General features: G+C 41.5%; 1 protein-coding gene across 3 annotated transcripts in view; it reads right to left on the bottom strand.

Moving 5' to 3' along the window:
- Positions 1-21,853, bottom strand: part of ACO1 (aconitase 1) — a 76,217-nt gene that overhangs the window by 45,892 nt on the left and 8,472 nt on the right. For all 3 annotated transcript variants that reach the window (XM_012454613.2, XM_012454612.2, XM_064380700.1), the window contains exons 2-3: positions 2,229-2,347; positions 847-1,015 (exon numbers count right to left, since the gene is read on the bottom strand). In XM_012454613.2, the coding sequence (XP_012310036.1) occupies positions 847-1,015; positions 2,229-2,325 (266 nt within the window). In that variant the 5' untranslated portion in view covers positions 2,326-2,347. The remainder of the gene's footprint in view (positions 1-846; positions 1,016-2,228; positions 2,348-21,853) is intronic.

Here is a 21,853-nt window from a genome sequence, read left to right on the forward strand (position 1 = left end):
CTGTATTAAATTTAATAACAGCTACGGTCTAAATGCAACGATGGGAACCCTGGGAACCCTGGCACTTAACAACTCTGGAACTCTAACTGCTGTGAGTACTTCCCCTTTACATGGTGGCTTGACAGAGACCTGGAGAAGACATTCAGATCACACCTTCAACTTTGACCAGATGTAAAGGAATGGATATAATTCAGAAAAGGTGGCTGTGAATCAAATTCCTGTTAAATGAATCTTTCCCTCTTTTTATCTTAAAAGTATAACATTTTGGTGACTTCCTCTAGAAAAATGAAACTGGGTCTCTAGAAGGAATCAAATAACATCAAGTAAAAATGGAAATATAGTATCTCAACAAAGATGCTGCAATGGGAGCAAGGATTTCTAAAAATAGCAGGAGAACTGAGGCTTAACAGTAATGGTTAAGACTTGTGATGTGAGCTGCAACATCTCCCCTCAGCAGACAGCACATCAGTGTTTCAAGTACAAGTGTTTGATACCTAGTCTCCTGGGCAACAAAATGTGGGAGAGAAAAGATACCAAGATCACTCTATTCCACACTATTTCTTTGACCTTTCCTAAGAAACTCACGATTAGGATCTTTAGGAGTAAGGATAATGACCCTTCCCATTAGAAAAGGTGGGTGTCTCAGTTTGCCTGAGACAATCCTGGTTTCCTCTTGCTGCTGGGGGCAATAGCCCCCTTAGCTTTCAAAAGTGTCTGGATATGGGTATATGGGTAATAAATTATACAGCCATTATGGAGTGTTTTAGTTTGTTTGTTTAAAAGAAAACTCTTGAAAGGCTAACAAGGGAGGCAGAGAAGAGAAGAGTGAAGTGACATTAGGCTCACGTAAAGTCCTGCAGGATGACACGAGCAGGCTTAAATGGCACTTCTATGTTCTTATGCTGCATGACATTCCAATGAAGAATATTTTCAATATCATGTTTCTTCACCAAAAACTCATCACAATTCCGAATGGCTGCTTCCAAAAGAACTCTGATGGAAAATGGTAAGCGCCCTAGGAGTTAAGGAGAAAGCATGACAAAATAAACAAAATCCATGAGACATCTTAAGTGCACTCTTTAAGGACAATCTCTATAAAAGGTGATAGCAGGCATCAGACTATTCTTCCACAAGGAAAGAGGGTAAAGTGACCAACAGTTTAAAATACATGGATATTTAATTGGTTTAAGAGATATTCAGGGTTGGGTGCTATGGCTCACGCCTATAATCCCAACACTTTGGGAGGCTGAGGTGGGCAGATCATGTGGTCAAGAGATCGATTGAGACCATCCTGGCTCAAGTAATCCTCCCATCTCAGCCTCCTAAGTACCTGGGATTATAGGTGAGCACCACCACGCCCAGCTAATTTTTTTTGTATTTCTTGTAGAGACAGGGTTTTTGCTATGTTGTCCATGCTAGTCTTGAACTCCTGGACTCAAGGGATCACCTGCTTTGGCCTTCCAGAGTTCAGGGATTACAGGCATGAGCCACCATACCCAGCCTATGTTAAGTGTTAATAACATATATTTATACATGTATATACAAACACATGGAGTAATAGTTCTTATGAAAACTAATGCTCAAGAAATGAGAAAATAACTCCTTTACGATTATGTAATTAAGACCAAAGTATATGTACATACATCTTTCAAAGGAAACAAAACCCTAAACACTGTGCAGCATGGCCAGTGGTAACTGGAGGTCCTAAAATAAAACAATATTAATTCACAAGAAAATTTATTTATAAAATTTTCATTTTGATATATAAAAATTACTAAGCAATACTATCTGGAGATGTTATCTGGAAAAGACAGTGCAAAGGTAGAAAAAGGATGGAATTTGGAATAAAAAAGACTCATGTTCTTGTCCTTCTTGTCCACCACCCACATACTTGTGATCTGAGCATGTGTCATTGACTCTTGGGCCTTGGCTTCTTCAGGACCTCTTAAACTTTATAAATGTGACCCCATAGGGTTGTTATTCAGATTAAATATGATATAAATGTATACTCTATAAAGTGTTATATAAATGTTAAATGTATATAATCATTATTACCTACTTAAAAATGACTACTGTAGGAAAGGCATGTGTGTGCTTGTGCACTTAACCCAAGAACATTCACCCATTCTCTGCTACCCCTTCTTCAAACTCTCCTAAAGGATAATTAATTACATAGCTTAATCACTGGGCAAATGAGATTCCAATTGCTATCAGAGCCATGTACCTACCATATTTTGAATCCTCCAATTTATTCAAATTGAAGAATTTCTTTCCTGGTTGTACAGGATCCAATGGCTCAGCAAGGTGTGCAAATGGGTTGCTCATGATTACTGACGGCCACGTGTCCCTGAAAAGAGAACATTTAAATTCTTCTTTTGAAGCTGGACCTCATTTATTCTAACAAGCATTTACCCTTTTCAACAATTTCAGTACACATTCACTTAAAGAAATCACTTATCCTTTTGAAGTAGGAGGATGGTGGGTGGTAAATGAATACAAGGATGATATTCTTAGCAAGTAAATGGGCTTGTGTAAAGTTATTGTGAAAGCCAGCCTTCACCTCTTGAGAGCATAAAACCTTGAACTTCTTTTGTCTTATTTCTACCACGTTCCAACATTCTTTCACTGGCAGGAAAAAGTAAAATGAAAGCTACATCTCGTGGTCAACCCTGAATATATGAACAGACCTCTAAGTTGGTCTCGTGTCCTGCTTGGCAAGAGGTCCCATAGCAGGTGACATTATGCAATTGTATAAAACTTGAACTTTGGAAGTAGGGAGTTAACAGCAGTCGTTTTCTGGTACTGTCCTATGAATTTCCTGTTGTAACAATCTCTGCAGCATTTTGAATATACTTGAATGCCATAGTTAGAAGTCTTCCCGATTCATTTTTGCAGATGGTGGCAACAGTGTATTGACATTAGGGAATGTTTAAAGCAGGGGTGCCCAAGACCCAGGCGGCAGATCTGTACCAGTCCATGGCCTGTTAGGAGCCAGGCCACACAGCAGGAGGTGAGCGTGCGTAGGTGAGCCAGCATTAAGGCCTAAGCTCACCTCTCATCAGATCAGCAGTGGCATTAGATTCTCCCAGAAGCACAAACCCAATTGTGAACTGTGCTTGCGAATCTAACTAATGCCCGACAATCTGAGATAAGGTGGAATAGAAGTTTCATCGTGAAACCGTCCCCTATCCCCAATCCATAGAAAAATTGTCTTCTAAGAAACCAGCCCCTGGTGCCAAAAAGTTGGGGACTGCTGGTTTAAAGTACACTCTGATGGCATAAAGGCCCTAAATCCCCAGATGTGTTTGGAGGGAGACCCTTTGCCCCAGCTCTGGGCAGAACCTCTTATGTATCTTTTTATAAGCAAGGGAAGATGCCACATGGAAAAATGGTTATTTCAAACCATTTACCATTTTCACCACATGGAAAAATGGTTATTTCAAACCATTTAACTACACATCTTAGAGCAAAACACACTGGGGAGTCAGAAGGCTTGCTTTCTGGTCCTACCTCTAGGGCAAAAAAATTCTTTATCAATCGATTCCCTAATATTCCTAATTTTAGGATATATTAGAATAGCTAATATTTCTCTGTTTAATCCTGGGGTTTTTATAAGTAAATATTATTTAAATATTCAACATATTTATGAAATGACTGATATAGAATAATAATATATTACTGTAAAATGAAAAAAAAACACCAAGTATAAAGGAAAGGACTGTTTGTGGGGATAAAATGTTAGAAGTGTGCTTTGTCTCTATAGACAGGCCGCTATCCTCACAGGACACAAAAGGGACTGGACTTTAAGAGGCCAGGGACCTAGAAATCAGGACTGAGAGGAAGACTTAGTTTTTATTATATTTCTTTTAGTATTGTTTGCATATTTAACTATGTACACACTTAACTTTAAAAAAATAGTTAAAAATTTAAAAGAAATAGACATTTGTACATCTCCTCTCTCCAAAGTCTGGTAGGTACTAAGTAGTTTTGGGGAGAAGCAGTTGATTGAGAAGCAGCCTGTGTCTTCCTGGACACCTGTGCAGGTGACAGGACATGTCACAGGTACTGCTAATAGGCACAAGACACGGAAGAGGAGACAGCTGCGTTGTTTGCCCAGCGCCTCTTTCCTGGGAACTGCTTCTCTTGCCTAGTCTCACATGCTGTATGCAGCAGCTGCCATTTGGTGGGAGAGACAAAAGGTGTCTGACCCCAGTCTGGCCCAATCAACTTCCTCCTCTGGGAATTCTGGAACTGAAACTAAAGAATGGGCAGCCAAGGCTGCTGGAACATACCATAACTGTTTCTAAAAGTATGTAACCCTAGGCCATCTGCATTAAATTATCCAGGGATCTTTCTTGTTAAAAATAAAGATTTCTGAGTATCCCCTTCTCATCCATTGAATTTCTTCAAGCTTCCAGGTGATTCCAACACACGTTCAGTTTGAGAATCATTGCTGGGCACTGTGGAGTACCACCAGGTGAGGCACTTAACACTTAATTCAGGAAGCAGAGAGGCAGCACAGAAGATATGGAAAAAGGGAGGGCACGTTCTAAAATGGGAGTCACAATCAAAATGCCTCCAGGGCTCAGGAAGAGACCTGTGCAAGTGAAGCAGGCAGCACAGGGACTAAGGGGCCCAGGTGATCTGTGCAGATGCCACCTGGCTCCAGCTGAGAGGGCATGAAGGAATGCTTGCCCAGTGTTGAGAGATCATCTAATTTTCCAAGTGAGACTGGTAATCTAGGTTTTTATATGAACTCTTGGTTTGTAAAAGTTGGCAATTAATTTTTCCTAAACTGTGTGGGTCTGTGGCATGATGGCAAAACCAAACACACCTGTGGGTCCTATTCAACCAGAGGTGTCAAGTAACCAGGTGGGCAAATGCATAGCAGAAACTGAAATGGAAAAAGGGGGTGGATGGATTAAAAGCTGAAGAGGCAAAATTTTGAGAAAATGGCTGCTGGGTGGATGGGGGAAAATCTATGGAGAAAAGAAATAAGGCTTAACTCCAGGTATGGAGGATTGAAGGTTGTTAGGACTGCTTTGGGAGGGAAGATGGTAGCTTTAGTTTTTGAGGTGAGAGTGCATATAAGTTAAGTGCCACACAAATGCAAGAGATTTAATTCCCACTGAACAAGCAGCCAATCAGGAGGGGCGAAAACCCTATAACTACTGTTTTGTAAGAAACCTGCTAGCTTGTCCACAAAAGTTTACAAATCTGTGCGCTCAGAAAATGAAACTAATTCCACTGGCTGAAATTCTGAAGATACATATTTAAAAAGGCAACAGTGCTACTCTCATTTGTCACCCATGCTATACTCCCCAGACTTACCTTTTCCACCCCCGAACAGTAGCAACTGCAACAATAAACTGTTTTGCCTGCCTGGAAAAACAGAAGAGCATCTCCACAGAGGCTGTGGGATGTCTCAGAGTCTCTGCAGGCAGGAAAACTGGCAGGAAAACTCACGGGACTGAGCAAGATGGGTCATTCACCTCTTTAAATAGCCGTAAGTGTCTGAATCATCCCTATCTTGGTGTCAAGTCCTAAAGGACTTGGACAGATGCCCCAAGTCTGCCAAAATTTTTGGATTAAACCAGCTGTTAATTTGTACCCATATCTGCCATTATGCAGTGGGGACCAAATGTGTCAATTTACTTCCCTGTAGCTACAAATGTCTGGGGCATAACACAAGAAGCCTCACATGATTCCTGCTACTCCCACTACCGTACAAAGTCAGTTGGTATTTTAGGATGGATATAGTGACCAATATGGTGGCTCTTGGAGGAAATGGCTTGTTTTAAAGTGCACTACCATCACCTCCCTTTTTTCTTGGAAGCTAGATAACTGTCTAGTTTCACTATATTAAAAAAGTAAATTCTATCTGCAGAAGGGAAGAACCAGTTAGTTATACCAGCACATGCCAAGTGCTTTGCACCATCTTCTCTACCTGGCAACATCTTCATAAATGAAATCATATAATTATTCTCATTTTACAGATGAGGATGCTGCAGCTCAGAAAGATGAAAAACCTTGCCTAATGGCATTTATCTAGTAAGAGACAGAGCTAGGTTTCGAACCCTGGCTCTTTCTGCCACCTCTCTAGGTGCAGCCATACCTGCTCTGAAGATGCTGATGTTGGAGGTCACCCACCAGCCCCTAAAGCTGGGAGAGCCATGGGAAATCCTCTTACAAGACTCAGCTTTGAATGCTGGGGTTGCCTTTACTTCTTTCCAGGGGGCCCCCAGCAACCAGGTCTGAGCCAGGTACTGTCACCTGTCCTCTGCCACTTTGTGCTGAGACACAGGTCAGTAGAAAGTAACAGCAGCTACATTTGGGCAACCAAAGACTAGTTTTGTCTGAAAAACGGGCCCTCCATACAAGCCTAGAGGACTCTGGAATTTTGATCCATTTCAAGGTTCAAGGATACCCACACTATCACTCTTGTCTCAAATCTCCTGGTTTAGTAACTCCAAGAGAAAGCCATGTTTCAAAGAGTGTGAGAAGAAAGATCTTTGACTGGGTAATTGGTCCAGATCCAGAGAAGAATATAGGCATGATGCCTCCTAAGCCTGTCTTTCCCTAGACAGACACTCAACCCATCCCTAATCCTTATCACTGGTCCTTCAGGCTCCAAAAATACCCCCAAGATCTGGGGTTTCATCTAGAAACCCCACCATTGGTCAGGAAGCCCTCCCCATGGCCCATATCCACATAAAGCACAGGTCCCACGGTTTCAGTTCATTTCTTATCTCCCACCCTCTCCTCCTGCTGCTTTGGTCTTGGTTCTTTTGTTTTCTCTGATCTTCATTCAACAATAAAAGATAGGAATGAACAAATGAAGAGAGCGAATGTGGATTTTTTTGGAGGTGGTGGAGTATCTAAATATATATAGAGTTTTTCTTTTTTGGAGGAGGGAAGAGTTAGCATACATCACACTATTTGGGGTTGCTGCTTTCTTTGTTCTAGAGAATGAGATGATACTGCATAGTGGCAAGAAGAAAAAAGAAGAGAAGAAAAAAGAAAAAAGGAAAGGAATGAATAGGAAATGGTATCTTTTAAAGTGCACGGTGGGACCAGTTATTCAGAACTTGTCCTTCTGGGTTGCCTGTCAGAATGCTGAGGAAGGCTGAACACTTGTCCTTGGCCACTGAATCAAGTAAGACAGACAAACAGTTCTTACACAAAAAGAATAAAAAAACAGATACTGTATCTGAAATCCTTCACTACATGTAGTTCACATTCTGAAAGTCAAGATAATTATTTGGTAGAGAAACAGTGTCTTTCAAAGCTAACCCATCCTGAAATACCAGCTGGGTGACTTGTACAGGGTCATGATTAGCACAGGTACACTCAGTGCATGGAAGAGTGGGGTGTGGAGGGTCTGACCACCAGATTTTTAAAGTAAGTCATTAAAAAATAACAAATATTAGGCAAAGGCAGGCAAAACTAGGGTAAGACATTTAACAAATGAACCATGCTCCCAGTAAAAGGGTGGGAGTAGTGCAGAGCTGGGGTTCTTGCCCAACCATAGTCTGGCTACCAACTGACCTTTGGCTCAATTGAGGACACCTGCAGGTGCCTTGGAGTGGCGCCTTTTGTGCAAACATGGCATGGCACTAAGGCATGGCACCAACATGTCACCATTCCCTAGGGACACCCTGACCTTAGGTGCTAAGGAGGTAATGAGACAGAATCAGAGAATATTGAGCTTTTGGTAAAGAACCTTAGCAATCACGTAGCATTCCCAAGGAAGACAGAGAGGCCTTGAAAAGCCATTATTGCCTATGGTCACAGGACTCATTAGTGGTAATCAGGAAAAAAAATACAGCCAATTTCACCTCCAATGAAATGCAAATTTCCTTCAGGAAGAAAAAAAAAAACAAAATTAAAATCTTTCATAGGTAGAGTTGACACAAGTACTTCTTAGGTATATCACAGTCTTTTGGTGCTTCTGTGATGTTAGTTCTATAATCACTTACTGAATCTTCCATGTGTTTCAGAATTCAAAAACTAGTTTAGGTTTTTGATGATCTGCTCTGGGTGCAAGCTTTTTCCAAAAGACACAGTAAAGGCAAATCAATTTTACTGATATAATATTGACTATACAATCCCTTGCTCAGATTCAAGATGCAAAATGTTAGCAAAGACTCACATTAAATGATGGGAGAATTTTAAAGTTGCAAAATAACATATATGTATGTATATACTAGGATCTCATTTAAGTTAAAAAAAATTGAAGACCATTAGTGTATATTCATTCACACACACACACACACACACACACGATTGCACATGCAAATGCACAAAAAGAAAGACATACAGCTAACATGGATTACAAACAGAATAACACATTGTATAAAAGGGAGACTTTAGCTTTCTATGTTTTATACCCTTGTATTATTTAAATTCTATTTTTGATAAGCATGCAATCATCTACTACTTTTTATTTTATTTTTATTTTTTCTGAGACAGAGTCTCGCTCTGTTGCCCAGGCTGGAGTGCAGCGGCACTATCTCAGCTCACTGCAAACCCCACCTACTGGGTTCAAGCAATTCTACTGCCTCAGCTTCCTGAGTAGCTGTTATTACAGGTACAAGCCACCATGCCCACTAATTTTTTGTATTTTTAGTAGAGACAGGGTTTTACCATGTTGGTTAGGCTGGTCTTGAACTCTTGACCTCGTGATCCATCCACCTCGGCCTCCTAAAGTGCTGGGATTACAGGCATGAGCCACCGCGCCCAGACTACTACTTACTTTTTAAAACACTGGAGCAGTTGTGTAAACTTTGTACATAAATACCTGTATTAGCATCTCTATAAAAGGAAAATTTGACGTCTTCAGCAATGTCCTTTGAAAGGAAGATAGAATGGTTCATAAAGTTCCTGGAACTACAAATGCAGGTCTTTCTTTAATAACGACTGGTGAAGATCTATTTAAATTTGTGACTATAACTCCAGATAAAACCCACTCTGCTCCCCTCAATAGGTCCTTTGATATCCACCAACAGAGAAAAAGAGTTGTGAAGAGAATCCCTGAATGGCTCAAATTTAGCTTTAGATGAACAGTGCCACATCTCATTCAGGTAAAACAGGCCAATCCAAGAGGGACCCTCCCTTCCAATCCCATCCCTAGCTCCCTTTCCAATCTCAGCAGGATACCAAATTTGTTACTGAACCACGTCTTCTTGGGTGGTAATAACTTGAAAAATATTACACTAAGAAATAGATGTGGCCAGGCATGGTGGCTCACGCCTGTAATCCCAGCATTCTGGGAGGTCGAGATGGGCGGACCACCTCAGGTCAGGAGTTCGAAACCTGACCAAGTGGTAAAATCCCATCTCTGCTAAAAGTACAAAAATTAGCCAGGCATGGTGGTGCGCGCCTGTAGTATCAGCTACTCAGGAGGCTGAGGCAGGAGAATTGCTCAAACCCAGGAGACAGAGGTTGCAGAGATGAGATTGCACCATTGCACTCCAGCCTGGGTGACTCCATCTCAAAAAAAAAAAAAAGAAAAGAAATAGATGCTCACTGCAGAAACAACAGAAAATGCAGGTGAGCAAAAAGAACAAAATAAAAGTCCTTTGTAATACCATGACTTAGAGTTTCATTTATCATGACTTTTAAATGCATTTGAATTTTTAAAAATGTATTAGACCTCACACTGTTTTGCAAATTGCTTTTTTTCACTCAACAATAAACCTCAAATATCTTAATAGGACAATCATGTGATATTTTACAGCACTTTCAACTATACCATAAAAATCTATCCTTCAGATACATAACAATTTCCCTATTATTAAAATATATAGGTTGTTTCCAAGTACTAGCATTCAATGATGCCTTGTATACTCACATCATTAGTAGGTCCTTAAATCACTTGTTTTAAATAAATTTCCAGCTTTCAGTTCCTAGAAGTGTGCTGGGTGAACGGATTTGCACATCACCAGGAACTCTTGAAAAGGCTGTACCAATTTTACAACCCTTCTCTGAGGCAGTGAGTGGTGGTACTCAAACCAGGCAATATAATTCATATTTACCTTTTGCCAAGTGGAGACATTAAAAAAACCAAACTTGATACTTCTTTAATAGCTAGTTAAACTGAATAATTTTCCATCTGTCTGTTAGACATCTAAATTTCTTCTTTTATAAACTGCCTGTCTGCCAGACAGGTCAAACTGAGTGACACTAAGATGACCTCTGGTGACCAAATGTTCTCATCTCCAAGGGGACTTAACTGAGCTATTAATGTGGATGCCTCAGCTCTGTAACTCTGGAGAGACTGAAACAGCCCTTGGCCTCTACCTGGTCTTCAGATATGGTCGACAATATTTCCCTTTACGTGAATGACAGCCCTAAAATCTGTGGACAATTTGACCCTATGCTTGGGTGTACTGTGAGCCTAGTTACAGTAAGGAAAGGGGATGATTAGCTTAAATCATGGACAAAATCCTATTTGGGCCAGTATGTTTTGCTTATGTTTAACTCTTGATTAAAATTTAAATATTAGGTTTTTGTATTTTATATAGGCAGTTATTTCCTTTCAGCATTTAAAAATATCAATCTGGGTCAATGCAGTGGCTCATGCAGTGGCTCATCCTAGCAATTTGGGAGGCCAATGTGGGTGGATTGCTTGAGCCCAGGAGTTTGAGATCAGCCTGGACAACATAGCAATCCCTTGTCTCTTCAAAAAAAGATGAAAAAATTAGCCAGTCATGGTTTCACACACCTGTAGTCCCAGATACTCGGGAGGATGAGGTGAAAGGATCGCTGGAGCCTGGAAGATTGAGGTTGCAGTGAGCTGTAATTGTGCCACTGCACTCCAGTCTGAGTAACAGAGCAAGACTCTGTCTCAAAAAGAAATTCCAAGCCCTGGCAGCAATCCTTGCAAACAGGTTTTGTGAGGGAGACTGCACATGGCAGATGGATGGATGCTAAACCATTACTCTTGTTAGAAAACCATGTCAAATCATACACCCACCTAGCTGACAGGGAGTGATTCAACAGTAGCATTCAAGGGGAGTGCCACGTGATGATGTTTGTCTATCACGGCCAGATTTGTCGGGATGTTTGCAACATTTGCTGCCAAGGATCAGAAAAAATAAGATTCTCCTTTTAGGGTCTCCATTCAATCTCTGGAATATATACATCTATGCTTTTGCTACTTGTGTTATCAAAGCTTAATTTTCTTAGGTTACCTTATGATATAGACAGAGGCATAGATATTAATGGGCCCCACAAGCAGTCACAGGATCTCCACACAGCAGTAGGAGGAGCACAGGAGAGGAGTAAACCCAGGAAGCAGAACTGTCATTAGTGGGGTGGAGAGGATAAGAATTTGCTTTTTGTTTTGTTTTGGGGGTACATTATCAGTTTCCAGGGGAGCTTGTATAGTTAGAAAGAGCCTTGTATAGTTAGAAAGATGATCAATTGAGAATCATCTCTCTACGATCTAAAGTACTGATAGCACATCCCCTGATCCTTTTTGTAGGCTATCTAAAAACACATAAGAGTGGATTTTAAAAATCTATGCAAAAGAGAGAAAAGCGCCCATCTGTTTTCCTCTCTTCTCACACCTGAAATATACCTGTCTTGAATTGCCATGGCTTCCAACTCTAAAGTCTAAGTACTATCACTGCATCTCTAAGGTTCACTTAAGTTCATTACAAAGGTTAGCTACATTTCATTTCTGTTTAAAGAGAAAGTAATTGTCCCCACTTCTAAACTAACTTTTGTATATCTAAACATCATGCTACTTACAAATAAATTTTTTTTTTTGTCAAAAGTAAAATACCAAGGATATCCATGTGAACATAAACAACATTGAGGTCAGAATCATCTAGGCTAGCAGTATCACCAAGGCTTGTCTACTTAGTTCTTTCATAAGAGGAGAGCTAGAAATATTAATCCCTTGTTTTATTTGATGTTGATGCATCTGAGAAACTGGACTAAGTATCTCTGAATTTTCCAAGAAACCAGGTCACTTTTATGAACACTTTTAGCTGTTCATAAAAGTGATTTATGCAAAACAAAAAAACCTCTTAACTATGATACCTGAAACTAGAAAAACTTTGAAGGAGATGTCATATGAGCAATTATCTATTTTTTGGAGAGAGACTGTGGGGTAAAGAGTGGTGCAGAAAGAATGGATTTAACAATATAACCACATCTGTCTACACATTTTTCTTGAGCACTAAGTATGTCTAAGATGCACCATATGCAACAGAGAGGAACAAAACTCTGCCTCTGTATCAGAAACTTTTGCCATCTTAGAGCAGCTTGTCTCTTTTATGTTGTTGGTCTATTTTCACTCAGTCTTGTCCCATCCTGGATAACTGACTGGAATGTTCTACAGATATGTCAAGACAAAAAAAAAAAAAAAGCTTAAGTAGCTTAAATGGTCTTTATTTATTTATTTATTTATTTTTTAATTGCATTTTAGGTTTTGGGGTACATGTAAAAAACATGCAAGATTGTTGCATAGGTGCATACGTGGCAGTGTGATTTGCTGCCTTCCTCTCCTTCACCCATATGTGGCATTTCTCCCCATGCTATCTCTCCCCAACTCCCCATCCCCCACTGTCTCCCCCCACTCCCCCCAACAGACCCGTGTATAGTGCTCCCCTCCCTGTGTCCATGTGTTACCCTTGTTCAACACCCGTCTATGAGTGAGAACATGCGGTGTTTGATTTTGTGTTCTTGTGTCAATTTGCTGAGAATGATGGTTTCCACGTTCATCCATGTCCCTACAAAGGACGCGAACTCATCATTTTTCCTGTCCAGTCTTTTCCTGTCCAGTCTATCATCGATGGGCATTTGGGTTGGTTCCAGGTCTTTGCTATTGTAAATTGTGCTGCAATGAACATTCGTAGAACGATTTATAATCCTTTGGATATACACCCAGTAATGGGATTGCTGGGTCAAATGGAATTTCTATTTCTAGGTCCTTGAGGAATCGCCACACTGTCTTCCACAATGCTTGAACTAATTTACACTACCACCAACAGTGTAAAAGTGTTCCTATTTCTCCACATCCTCTCCAGCATCTGTTGTCTCCAGATTTTTTAATGATTGCCGTTCTAACTGGCAAGAGATGGTATCTCTATGTAGTTTTGATTTGCATTTCTCTAATGACCAGTGATGATGAGCATTTTTTCATATGCTTGTTGGCCTCATGTATGTCTTCTTTTGTAAAGTATCTGTTCATATCCTTCGCCCACTTTTCAATGGGCTTTTTTTTTCTTGTAAATCTGTTTTAGTTCGTTGTAAATTCTGGATATCAGCCCTTTGTCAGATGGGTAAGCTACAAAAATTTTTTCCCATTCTGTTGGTTGCCGATTCACTCTAATGACTGTTTCTTTTGCTGTGCAGAAGCTGTGGAGTTTGATTAGGTCCCATTTGTCTATTTTGGCTTTTGTTGCCAATGCTTTTGGTGTTTTGGTCATAAAGTCCTTGCCTACGCCTATGTCCTGAATGGTTTTGTCTAGGTTTTCTTCTAGGGTTTTCATGGTGTTAGGTCTTGTGTTTAAGTCATTAATCCATCTGGAGTTAATTTTAGTGTAAGGTGTCAGGAAGGGGTCCAGTTTCTGCTTTCTGCACATGGCTAGCCAGTTTTCCCAACACCACTTATTAAACAGGGAGTCCGTTCCCCATTGCTTGTTTTTGTCAGGTTTGTCAAAGATCGGATGGTTGTAGATATGTTGTGTTGCTTCCGAGGCCTCTGTTCTGTTCCATTGGTCTATATCTCTGTTTTGGTACCAGTACCATGCTGTTTTGATGACTGTAGCCCTGTAGTATAGTTTGAAATCCGGTAGTGTGATGCCTCCCGCTTTGTTCTTTTTTGCTTAGAATTGACTTGGCTATGCGGGCTCTCTTTTGGTTCCATATGAAGTTTAAGGTGGTTTTTTCCAGTTCTGTGAAGAAGGTCATTGGTAGCTTGATGCAGATAGCGTTGAATCTGTAAATTACTTTGGGCAGTATGGCCATTTTCACGATATTAATTCTTCCTAACCATGAACATGGAATGTTTCTCCATGTTTGTGTCCTCTCTTATTTTGTTGAGCAGTGGTTTGTAGTTCTCCTTGAAGAGGTCCTTTACGTTCCTTGTTAGTTGTATTCCTAGATATTTTATTCTCTTTGTAGCAGTTGTGAATGGCAGTTCATTCTTGATTTGGCTCTCTTTAAGTCTGTTATTAGTGTATAGGAATGCTTGTGATTTCTGCATATTGATTTTGTATCCTGAGACTTTGCTGAAGTTGCTTATCAGTTTCAGGAGATTTTGGGCTGAGATGATGGGGTCTTCTAGATATACAATCATGTCGTCTGCAAATAGAGACAATTTGACTTCCTCTTTTCCTAATCGAATACCCTTTATTTCTTTTTCTTGACTGACTGCTCTGGCTAGAACTTCTAGTACTATATTGAATAGGAGTGGTGAGAGAGGGCATCCTTGTCTAGTGCCAGATTTCAAAGGGGATGCTTCCAGATTTTGCCCATTCAGTATGATATTGGCTGTTGGTGTGTCGTAAATAGCTTTTATTGTTTTGAGATCCGTTCCGTCAATACCTAGTTTATTGAGGGTTTTTAGTATAAAGGGCTGTTGAATTTTGTCAAAGGCCTTCTCTGCATCAATTGAGATAATCATGTGGTTTTTGTCTTTGGTTCTGTTTATGTGGTGAAGTACATTTATAGACTTTTGTATGTTGAACCAGCCTTGCATCCTCGGGATGAATCCTACTTGATCATGGTGGATAAGCTTTTTGATGTGCTGTTGTAATCGGCTTGCCAGTATTTTATTGAAGATTTTTGCATCTATGTTCATCATGGATATTGGCCTGTAGTTTTCTTTTCTTGTTGAGTCTCTGCCAGGTTTTGGTATCAGGATGATGTTGGTCTGATAAAAAGATTTGGGAAGGATTCTCTCTTTTTGGATTATCTGGAATAGTTTCAGAAGGAATGGTACCAGTTCCTCTTTGTATGTCTGGTAGAATTCAGCTGTGAACCCATCTGGACCTGGGCTTTTTTTGGGTGGTAGGCTCTTAATTGCTGCCTCGACTTCAGACCTTGTTATTGGTCTATTCAGGGTTTCAACTTCTTCCTGGTTTAGTCTTGGGAGGAGGCAACTGTCCAAGAATTTATCCATTTCTTCCAGGTTTTCTAGTTTATGTGCATAGAGTTGTTTGTAATAATCTCTGATGATGGTTTGAATTTCTGTGGAATCTGTGGTGATATCCCCTTTATCATTTTTTATTGCATCTCTTTGGTTATTCTCTCTTTTCTTTTTTGTTAATCTGGCTAGTGGTCTATTTTGTTGATCTTTTCAAAAAACCAGCTCCTGGATTTATTGATTTTTTGAAGGGTTTTTCATATCTCTACACCTTCAATTTTGCTCTGATCTTAGTTATTTCTTGTCTTCTGCTAGGTTTTGAGTTTTTTTGATATTGCTCCTCTAGCTCTTTCACTTTTGACGATAGGGTGTCAATTTTAGATCTCTCCTTGCTTCTCATGTGGGCACTTATTGCTATATATTTTCCTCTAGAGACTGCTTTAAATGTGTCCCAGAGATTCTGGTATGTGGTGTCTTCATTCTCGTTGGTTTCGAAGAACATCTTTATTTCTACCTTCATTTCATTGTTTATCCAGTCAACATTCAAGAGAAAGTTGTTCAGTTTCCATGAAGCTGTGCGGTTCTGGGTTGGTTTCTGAATTCTGAGTTCTAACTTGACTGCACTGTGGTCTGAGAGACTGTTTGTTATGGTTTCTGTTCTTTTGCATTTGCTGAGGAGTGATTTACTTCCAATGATGTGGTCAATTTTAGAGTAGATGTGATGCGGTGCTGAGAAGAACGTATATTCTGTGGATTTGGGGTAGAGAGTTCTGTAAATGTCTATTAGGTTTGCTTGGTCCAGGTCTGAGTTCAAGTCCTGGATATCCTTGTTAATTTTCTGTCTCGTTGATCTGTCTAATATTGACAATGGTGTGTTGAAGTCTCCCACTATTATTGTGTGGGAGTCTAAGTCTCTTTGTAAGTCATTAAGAACTTGCCTTATGTATCTAGGTGCTCCTGTATTAGGTGCATATATATTTAGGATCGTTAGCTCTTCTTGTTGCATTGATCCTTTTACCATTATGTAATGTCCTTCTTTGTCTCTTTTGATCTTTGTTGCTTTAAAGTCTATTTTATCAGAGATGAGAATTGCAACTCCTGCCTTTTTTTGCTCTCCATTTGCTTGGAAAATCTTCCTCCATCCCTTTATTTTGATCCTTTGTGTATCCTTGCATGTGAGATGGGTTTCCTGGATACAGCACACTGATAGGTTTTGGCTTTTTATCCAATTTGCCAGTCTGTGTCTTTTGATTGGGGCATTTAGTCCATTTACGCTTAGGGTTAATATTGTTATGTGTGAATTTGATCCTGCCATTTTGATGCTAGCTGGCTGTTTCGCCCGTTGGTTGATGCAGATTCTTCGTTGTGTTGATGCTCTTTACCATTTTGTGTGTTTTTGGAGTGGCTGGTACTGGTTGGTCTTTTCTATGTGTAGTGCCTCTTTCAGGAGCTCTTGTAAAGCAGGTCTGGTGGTGATGAAATCTCTGAGTACTTGCTTGTTCACAAAGGATTTTATTTTTCCTTCACTTATGAAGCTTAGTTTGGCTGGATATGAAATTCTGGGTTGAAAGTTCTTTTCTTTAAGGATGTTGAATATCGGCCCCCACTCTCTTCTGGCTTGTAGGGTTTCTGCTGAGAGATCTGCTGTGAGTCTGATGGGCTTCCCTTTGTGGGTAACCCGACCTTTCTCTCTGGTTGCCCTTAGCATTTTCTCCTTCATTTCAACCCTGGTGAATCTGACGATTATGTGCCTTGGGGTTGCTCTTCTAGAGGAATATGTTTGTGGTGTTCTCTGTATTTCCTGGACTTGAATACTGGCCTGCCTTGCTAGGTTTGGGAAGTTTTCCTGGATAATTTCCTGAAGAGTATTGTCCAGCTTGGATTCATTCTCTTCGTCACATTCAGGTACACCTATCAAACGTAGATTAGGTCTTTTCACATAGTCTCATATTTCTTGTTGACTTTGTTCATTCCTTTTTACCCTATTTTCTCTAATCTTGCCTTCTCGTTTTATTTCATTGAGTTGATCTTTGACCTCTGATATCCTTTCTTCTGCTTGGTCAATTCGGCTGTTGAAACTTGTGCATGCTTCGTGAAGTTCTCGTGTTGTGTTTTTCAGCTCCATTAATTCACTTATATTCCTCTCTAAGTTGTCCATTCTCTTTAGCATTTCATCAAATCTTTTTTCAACGTTCTTAGTTTCTTTGCATTGGGTTAGAACATGTTCTTTTAGCTCATGGAAGTTTCTTATTACGCACTTTCTGAAGGCTGATTCTGTCATTTCATCACACTCATTCTCCATCTAGTCTTGTTCCCTTGCTGGTGAGGCATTGTGATCCCTTGTAGGAGGAGAGGTGTTTTGGTTTCGGGTGTTTTCATCCTTTTTGCACTGGTTTCTTCCTATCTTTGTGGATTTATCCATCTGTCGGCTTTGTAGTTGTTGACTTTCTGTTGGGTCTGTGAGTGGACGTCCTGTTTGTTGTTGATGAAGTTATTTCTGTTTCTTAGTTTTCCTTTTAACTGTCTGGCCTCTCTGCTGTAGGACTGCTAAGGTCCACTCCAGGCCCTGCTTGCCTGGGGATCACTTGCAGCAGCTGCCAAACAGTAAAGGTTGCTACCAGTTTCTTCTTCTGCTTTGTCCCAGAAGGATACCTGCCAAATGTCAGTCTGAGCTCTCCTTTATGAGGTGACTCTTTGGATATACGGGGGTCAGGGAGCTGCTTGACAAAACAGTCTGTTCTTTATATTAGCTCATGTGCTGAGCTGTGAGCCCCATTGTTCATTCAGAGCTTCTGAGCTGGTAAATTTAAGTCTGCAGCAGCAGAACTCATAAACCCCCTTTTTTCCCCCCCAGGTGTTCTGTCCCAGGGAGTTAGAGCTTTATGAGTTTCCGCTGTGCTGCTGCCTTTTTTTTTTCTTCAGGGCTGCCCTGCCCACAAGGAGGCAGCCTAGTCACTCTCAGCCTGCAGAGGCTTTGCTGAGCTGCTGTGGGCTCCGCCTAGCTGCCGTGTGAACTTCCATGCAGTCCTGTTTATATGGGTGTAGTTAAAACTGCTTCCGTGATGTTGGCCCACCTCTCTAATGACCGACTCTCTCTGTAATGGCGGGTTGCCTCAGCAACAGCAGGCTGCCTCAGGAATGGCGGACACCCCTCCCCCACAGAGCTGGACCATCCCGGGTTCAGCTGTGCTTGCTGTGCTACTCTCAACGCAGAGCGTTTCCAATTGCTGTTTTTTTGTTTTTGTTTTTGTTTTTGTGGGGGTGGGACCAGCCGGGCCTGATCTCCTGGCTCCCTGCCTCAGAACCTTTTGTTTTTTAGTTGAACGGTCGGCTCTCTACCAGGTGTCCTGGTCGCCTGTCGAATAGGCGCCGGGATCTGTGTGATTTCCCGTGCGGCGACCCACTGTGCCGCTGAAACCGTGGCTCTGAGATTCGTGGCGCTTTTTTTTGGTCTGGGAATCTCCTGGCCTGGCTCCCTGTTTCAGCTCCCCTTGCTGGTTAAGTGGGAACACAATCCTGTTTACTCTGCATTGGGAGCCGCTGCGCCGGGGTGCAGGTAAAACAGCTGCGCTGGCCAAAACAGCCGCCCTGGCGACCCGTGGGGCTCCTCCGCCTGGGAATCTCCTGGTCTGTGGGCAATAAAAATCTGTCTGGAAATGTGGCGTCCACTCACCCTCTGCACTTTCACTCAGAGCTGCAATCCTGAGCTGCATCTAACCAGCCATCTTGGAACCTTAAATGGTCTTTAAATGGTTTTATTTTGAATTAGCCATATAACTTTTCTGTGCCTCAGTTTCCCAACCTATAAATAAGGTTGGTTAATGATCTAAAAAGTCTTTTCTAAGTGAAAAAATTCTATAATTCATTCATTCATATTCATGTTAACTGTCTAGTACGTGCCAGGAACTGTATTAGGTCCTACGGATACATCAGGGAACAACAGAGACAGAGTCCCTGCCCTCATAGCACTTCTGTTTTAATGGAAGGAGACAGCATAAATAAATAAATAAATATACAAACAATGTCAGATGGTGACCCATCCTATGGATAAAGCAGGGCAAGAGCCGTAGGAAGTGCAGGGGCTGTAGAGGTGTCAGTGATCAAGGAGGCCTCACTGATGTTTAACCACTGTGCAGTCCGGGGAGTGGTAAGCTCACGTGCAACAGCCCTGAGGTGAGGGCATGCCTGGTGGGTCTAAGGAAGGCCGAGGAGGCCAGGGTGAGTGAAGGCAAGAAAGGGGAAGGCAGAAAAGGCAAGAGGTAGCAGGGGCCAGATCACATGAGGCTCTTAATTCTGATGTTGGAAATCTGTACTTTAAGCCAGGTGTATAGCTAGGTGTTTGTAGTTCATCAAAGTCCCTACTGTGAGGACTTTCATAGACAGTTGATAAAGTGGCCACAGGAAGGACTTTGATAAAGACAAACTACAAAGGCCTAGCTGTACATCTAGCTTAAATTATAGATTTCCAACATCAAAATTGGTTAAAGTTTGATAAGAAATTAACTCATATATGAAAATATTGCACTGCACTTTAAAAGTGGTTACTTCCTGAAATCTAACCCTGTTTTCCTGAATTTCACTATTAAGTAACACTGGAAATTCTCAGGATGTATCACAAAAATGATCATGACTCACTCGGCAGATGTGTATAGCCACTGCCAAAAATAACAGGATTTGGGGGACCAGGGCCATGCTATAATAATGCCTGACCAGGCAGCCCCGCCTCTTAAGGGCTCCCCCAGTTCTGGGCTCACTGGCTAAGACGGGGCAGAGTATCACATGCAACTCCCAAAGAGAAAGATTTAACAAATCCTCTAAGCTGGTTTTAAATTAGTTGCAATGGCATCAACTCACAGAGATATTCACTTTTACTTTTTGTTGTCACTGTGGGCCAATATAAGTAGAGTTTTGTAAAAAGTCTTGGTGAACTTCAGCATTTATAAATTCCAGAGACAGGCTGAAAGAAAGTCACCAAGGGGTCATGAAACATTTGGCAAGAAAGTAAAGGAAGAAGTGGGGGCATTGTCCTCAGAAGCTGGCATCTGACCTGGCCCTCTGCCCCTGACCTTATCCTCTCCTCCTTGAGGTCTTCCTCAGCCCTTTCTCAGAATGTGGGCCCCCTACTCTTCACCTCCCCATGGTCACCAGTGGGGTGTAGTACATGACACCTGCAGAGACCCCCAAATAAGTCCTACTGCAACTAAGTTTTTTGGGTTTATTTATTTATTTTTTTTTGAGACACAGTCTTGCTCTGTCACTCAGGCTAGAGTAAAATGGCGCAATCTCAGCTCACTGCAACCTCCGCCTCCCAGGTTCAAGTGATTCTCCTGCCTCAGCCTCCTGAGTAGCTGGGATTACAGGTGGCCACCACCATGCCTGGCTAATTTTTATATTTTCAGTAGAGACGGGATTTCACCATGTTGGCCAGGCTGGTCTCGAACTTCTGACCTCAAGTGATCCGCCCGCCTTGGCCTTCTAAAGTGCTGGGATTACAGGCGTGAGCCACCGCACCCGGCCTACATCTAAGTTTTAAGATGAGGAGTAGTGGGTGGAGACAGCTGCACTTTCAGAAAAAGTATTACAAAGCAGGATCAGTTGACATTCAATCTTTAAGAAAGGTGCATGATTTCCTCAGGTTCCAGAGCTCATTTAGCAGATTGTGGCAATGAACTTTTCTAACTCAAACTTTAGGAATTAGGAATTAGAAAGAAAGGCTGTCACTACAAAAGACTGGGTGTCTGGCTGCCAGACTTCGTCTTATAGGGCCAACTTTACCTCTGTGAATTCACCAAGTGTCTGAGGCCAACTATCCCCACTCACCTCACCAACCTGGTCTCATGAGGGCTGACTGAACTCAAGGATGACTCATGCTAATAAAATTCTCAGATGCTCAATATGTAAACCCATACATTTACTGATTTTCCCTAAGAAAGGCAACTGTCAGGAGGACCTGATGCTCCTGTTGCTGACCAGCAGTTCCTTCCCCACAGCAGGATAGAAGGAGGTCAGGAGCAGCAAATCTGAAGCCAGATGCAGGCATGCTTAGAGGGGGAACTGGAATGCAAACCCAAGTCCATCAGCCTCCAGAGCCCAGCTCTGAAGCAGCTGGTTCCATCCAGTGACTCCCATAATAGCATGGCTGCTCCACTTCACTGGGCTGAAGGTGTGACAAATATTAAAGCATCATTAGACCTCAACTATTCAGGGACCTGGGTCTTTCTACATTGTCTATGGGAAGGGACTGGTGTGGATTCATTCATAACATGACATTTATAGACCTGGGATGAAGGGATAGTCTCCATCCTCCTTCAGATGCTCACATTGAGAATGGAGACTGTGCAGGAGAAATCAGAATATCATGCAGCCCATGCAACAGGTGAGGTGGATGAAGGCTGACAAAGAACCATCAAGGGAAAGTACCTAATCCAGCATCAGTGCATTGGAGGGGGAGAGAAAAGCCTCTATGGACAGGTGACACCATGCACAGGCCTTCCAGAATTATATAGCGGTAGGGAGTCACCGAAAGAATAAGCTGGCAGATTGAACAATACATTAAAGGCTCAAAAGTGTGACACTGTGGGAATCATAAAGTTGTTCCACATGAATGAAGTACAGGGTACACGTTGGGGAAAGCTAAGAAACAAGGGATAGGGCAAGGTCTAGGTTGCTGCAAAGTTTAAATTTTTACCAAAGGTAAGAAGGCACCATTAAAGGATTCTGAGCTGTAATCTTCAAGCCCAGATTTGATTT

Source organism: Aotus nancymaae, unplaced genomic scaffold (genome assembly GCF_030222135.1).
Source record: "Aotus nancymaae isolate 86718 unplaced genomic scaffold, 86718_ANA_hifiasm-v0.15.2.pri h1tg000003l, whole genome shotgun sequence".
NCBI lineage: Eukaryota > Metazoa > Chordata > Mammalia > Primates > Aotidae > Aotus > Aotus nancymaae.